Below are 4,427 nucleotides of genomic sequence, written 5' to 3' on the forward strand. Positions count from 1 at the left end.
TAGCAGGATCTAAAGTAGCGAGGCCACCTTGTGCCTACCAGCAGCAATTGCACCTTTTCTGTTTTGTTTTTGATCAAACACCCAATTGGGATATCCTGAGCAGTCCTAGTGAGAGGCTCACAGTAAAGGCTCAGGGGACTGAAATCCTGCAGTAACATATACAAGGATTCAGCTGCAATCCAGAAATTGCTGGGAGACTTGGCTCAACGTCTTGTGTGCTCCTGCTTTGGAACACATTCGGCGAGGAGAGAAAAAAAGAGCACCTGACCTCTGCAGCCAGGGAGACATTATGGTCTCCACCCACCCTGAATATTTACATGGGAACTTACTGCTTAAAGATGCCATCTAAACAATATTCACAAATAAGTATTACATTTACATTGGGCTGCACAGCTCTGCCTGACCTCCCAATACACCAGTCACTAGCTGCAATTCCTGTCCTAGGGGCCCAATGCAGATCTGCTAATGCACCTCCATGCTGGCCTCCAGCATCCCCTGCTACTCCAGTTCTCCCTCCCATCCACCCTGCAAAGCACCTGAACTGCAGAAACCTCCAGACCTGCCCTAACACCATAGTCCTGGCCTGCAAAGACTTCTTTAGTCCTAAAATCAAGCCTCTCCCCTGGAGAAAACACAAACCCTCTGCCAGTGCATTACTCTACTCCTGCTCTTGCTGTATCTCCTGCCATTTCAGTCCGGCATCCCCACACAGCCTGGCCAGCACACCTCACTCCTGCCTTGCAGCAGCCTCTACTCTTGGGTTTCAGAGTCACGGATCTGAGCTCCTACCTTCCTTTGGGTTTATCAGCTCTGTTCAGGGCCTGACGAAGGAAGAGGCATCCGTGTGGCCCTTCTTGGGATGGTTCTTATAGGTTGGATGTCAGTGCCGCCCTTCATTTAAGATCATTGTAAAAAACATTTAAGCTCCTATGCTGGTAGCTGGAAGCTGGTAGCAGGTAGCTGAAACAACAGAGGCCTCCATCCACAACACAGGCACAAGGCATTTGTGGGTGGAGAGGTTTTGCTGGATATTGTTTTGAGAAGGTTTGTGTGTCTGAGGAAGAGAGGCCAAAAGGCAGAGAAGCAGGGAGAATCACAGCAAGGACAGAGTCAGGATAAGCATTGGGAATGTGGCCCTGAACAAAAGCTGAGAGAGTGTTTTGGGCTAAGTGCTGACTAGAGGCTTGGAACTGTGAGTAAAGACACAATCTCTTATTTAATTCCTACTGTGGTCAGAGGAACGGGACTTTGTACATTCCTTGTAAATAAACAGGAATGCTTGACTCCATCATCAGTTTCTCCTAATAACCACTTGGGTCAAAAAGCAGTAACAGTCTATAATTTTTCTGTAATTCTGGGAGATGAGTGAGGGGAAGTCGTATCTAATTTGGTGTGGACTTTCCCCTTTAGACTAGCCACACACACTCCATCACCACCTTGGACTTGGCTTCTTGGGCCACCAAAATACCCATCACCCCGGCCCAGAGAGGTGGCCTGGCAGATTGGACTCCGTGTAGTTCTGGAAACAAACAGCACCTCTAGGAGCAATGACTCCTGGAGCGGAGGGGAGAGTTCCCTTACAAAGAAAGCACAAGAGACAAAACTGATGCAGAGCCACTCAGATGTGATAAGATACAGGATTTAATGGAATGAATGGAGAGGTCCTCAAAGTCCATGTCGGAGAAGAGCCTCTGTGACCCTTTGACAGTCTCCACTCCGGGGCTGAGTCTCTCCTGTCCCACCCACTGGAGCGTTGGGGACTCTCAGCTGTTTGAATCAGCTCCTGTGTGTGCTCCCCAGGAGACGATTAAGGTGCATCGCTGACTCCACACTGTCCCTGGAGACCCTTCTATGGCAGCCCCTGCTGAGCCCATCAAATCCTCCAGCGGAAGAGAGATCAGCTCACAAGTCCTGCTCCCCTCAGAAAGTGGAGAATCCTTGAGTCATCTGACAGCTAGAAGGAGTGTATCAACCAATCCAGGGGGCCACAGTGGCCCTAACAATGGGACTCTAGCTCTGTCAGCATCAGGAGGCCGGGTCTGGTGGAAGGAAGGGGCTGCCCCACACCCAGGCTGAAAGGTAAGTCCTCATCTGGGCAGACCAACTGGCGGAATCTCTGAAAGACAAAGTCGGATGTTGAACAAGGGTGTAGGGACAGATCCGGCTCACCCACAGCCTCCTCCACCCAACTGCACCCCCACCAAACAACCCCTTTGTAAGTAGCCTTCCAGCAAGGGCTGCACGGAGGGGCGAGGCAGGTTGGAATTTGGTAATCACATCTGGATCTCTGGCTGAATGATTCCCAGTTCATGACACGTAGGCCCTCCCCATGCTGGGACGCCAGCCCCTTAAGTCCAGGGATGTCCTCGAATAGCCCCAATTCCCACATCCAGATATGACAATTTAAACAACTGTTGAAAACCACCTTGGCTGTTTGAACAGCAGCTGGGAATCCCCAGGGCTTGTGTGGAACCAGGGAAAATTCCCTTCCATGTCCCTGACCAGGGCTGTGGTGCTGTCAAAACAAAGTCAGCCTTCCACGTATCAACCCCAGCTTTTACACCTGAGCCATCCAGCACGTTTCAAATGCAGACCAACCCCACAATGCTTCCTCATAGTCAGGGCTGTACACATCCAAAGGCCATTCCTAGGGTGTGCAGAACGGCACTAACCCAGCCCCTGTGGACATCAACAGGTGCTCTGCCGATGGAAATGTCCACAAAAAGCAGAGCCTTTTCTCCACAGACAGGGAGACAACAGAGGTTTTGGGCCCAGTTCTTCCTTACAGTCCATCCCCATGCACTGCTCTAGGGGGCAAAAGTTGGTGGAGAAAGCTCAGGGATCCCAAAGTGCAGAAGGTCTCTAAAGCCAGCTTACAGGAGCCTCGTGGCAGGTAGAGGACGTTCTGGAGGGAGGTGCATGGTCACAGCATGCTGTGTGCTGGTCCAGGAGAAAAACAGTGCAAGTTAGAGCGGCCCTGAGGCTGCTCTAACTTACACCAACTGCTTTGTAGGCATCTGGCTGCCTCACAACACAGGCAGTGTAAAGGTGGCTTCAAGCCTCCATTGATTCCCCCACAATTCTCCATTCCAACAATGAGATGGGGGGGACTCAGCAGGGAATCTAGAGGTCCCAGCATGCAGCCTCGCCTGCATCATACACTGGGATCCATAGTCCCCACAGGTCAGACCTCCACACTGAGATGAGGGCAGCCCACAGGCTATCTGTAGACCCCAGTGGACTGCGTTTGGCCTGGGGCCTACACTTGGTCTATCAGCACTTCCCACAAAGCTGTTTTCCTACGGCATTTGACAAGTGATGGAGAGCCAATAACTGCGACGCACAAGAAGGCAGCTATTTCTGTGTAGCCCTCCAGCCAGCTTGAATTCAATAAAGCCACTAATTCTTTACAGTAATAGACTGAGCTTCAGTAACTTAATTCTATGTTCCTGTTTATTAACCCACAACACACCAATCACACCTCAAGAGGCTGTCACTTCAATATGCCAGTGACCTGTAAGGCCCCCATCAACCCCTCTGTGGACCATATCCCACTCCCGACGCAGCAGCCTCACCTCTCTCAGAGAGCCCTTGATCATGGAGAGTTTGTAGACAATCCAGAGAGGGATGCAGACCATAGATGAGAGGGCCAGCAGCCAGCCCAGGGTGTCTCCCCACCAGGGGTACACGTACTTCTTGTTGTAGGTCAGAGGGGTATATTTAATCAGAGAAAACAGGAAGGTCGCCTGGGGAGGTGGAAGAAGCCAATAAGAGAGGAAGGGGGGGAAGCAATGCCATTAGCCAACATGATCTCCCTTCTGACTTCACACCCGCAGCAGGACTTCCTTGGGACAGACAGCCCCCGAGGGGCAACAACACTTGGGTGCTGCTGCCCCTTCAATTAGTGTTTGTTATCTCAGCCAAGAGCTCGTCCTAGCAGCAGTCCCTGGAGATCTGGTCTCTCCCCCAGTTATTCCATCCCCACTCACGGATGTCCATGGTGATCAGATAGACCACACAGCAGCAGCAGGGTTAGAACCTTTGGCTTCCAAACCACAGGCCACTTGAGCTAAAGTGGGAGTCTGCTCACTGGGGTATGTCTACACGGCCAGCAGAAACCTGCTGCAGTGAGTCTCACAGCCTGGATCTACAGATTCAGGCCCATTCTAAAGCACTAGAAATAGTTGTACAGACATTCAGGATCGGACTGGAGCTCAGGTTCTGAAGCAGAGCCTGAGCTCCACCCCAAATGTCTACACAGCTTTTTTTAGTGGCATAGCATGAGCCTGAATCTGCAGACCCCGGCCCTGAGACGTGTTGCTGCGGGTTTCTGCTGGCCATGTAGACAGGGCCGGCTCCAGCATTTCTGCCGCCCCAAGCAAAAAAAAAAAAAAAAAAGCCGCGATCACGATCAGCGGCGTCAATTG

General features: G+C 51.5%; 1 protein-coding gene across 5 annotated transcripts in view; it reads right to left on the minus strand.

Annotated features, from left to right (window-relative positions):
- Positions 1 to 1,623: 1,623 nt before the first annotated feature.
- LOC117882338 (sodium- and chloride-dependent GABA transporter 2) overlaps positions 1,624 to 4,427 on the minus strand; it is a 69,175-nt gene continuing 66,371 nt past the window's right edge. For all 5 annotated transcript variants that reach the window (XM_034780513.1, XM_034780496.1, XM_034780504.1 and 2 more), the window contains 2 exons: positions 3,576 to 3,746; positions 1,624 to 2,116 (listed from right to left, as the gene is read on the minus strand). In XM_034780513.1, the coding sequence (XP_034636404.1) occupies positions 1,997 to 2,116; positions 3,576 to 3,746 (291 nt within the window). In that variant the 3' untranslated portion in view covers positions 1,624 to 1,996. The remainder of the gene's footprint in view (positions 2,117 to 3,575; positions 3,747 to 4,427) is intronic.

This window comes from Trachemys scripta, chromosome 1 (genome assembly GCF_013100865.1).
Source record: "Trachemys scripta elegans isolate TJP31775 chromosome 1, CAS_Tse_1.0, whole genome shotgun sequence".
NCBI lineage: Eukaryota > Metazoa > Chordata > Testudines > Emydidae > Trachemys > Trachemys scripta.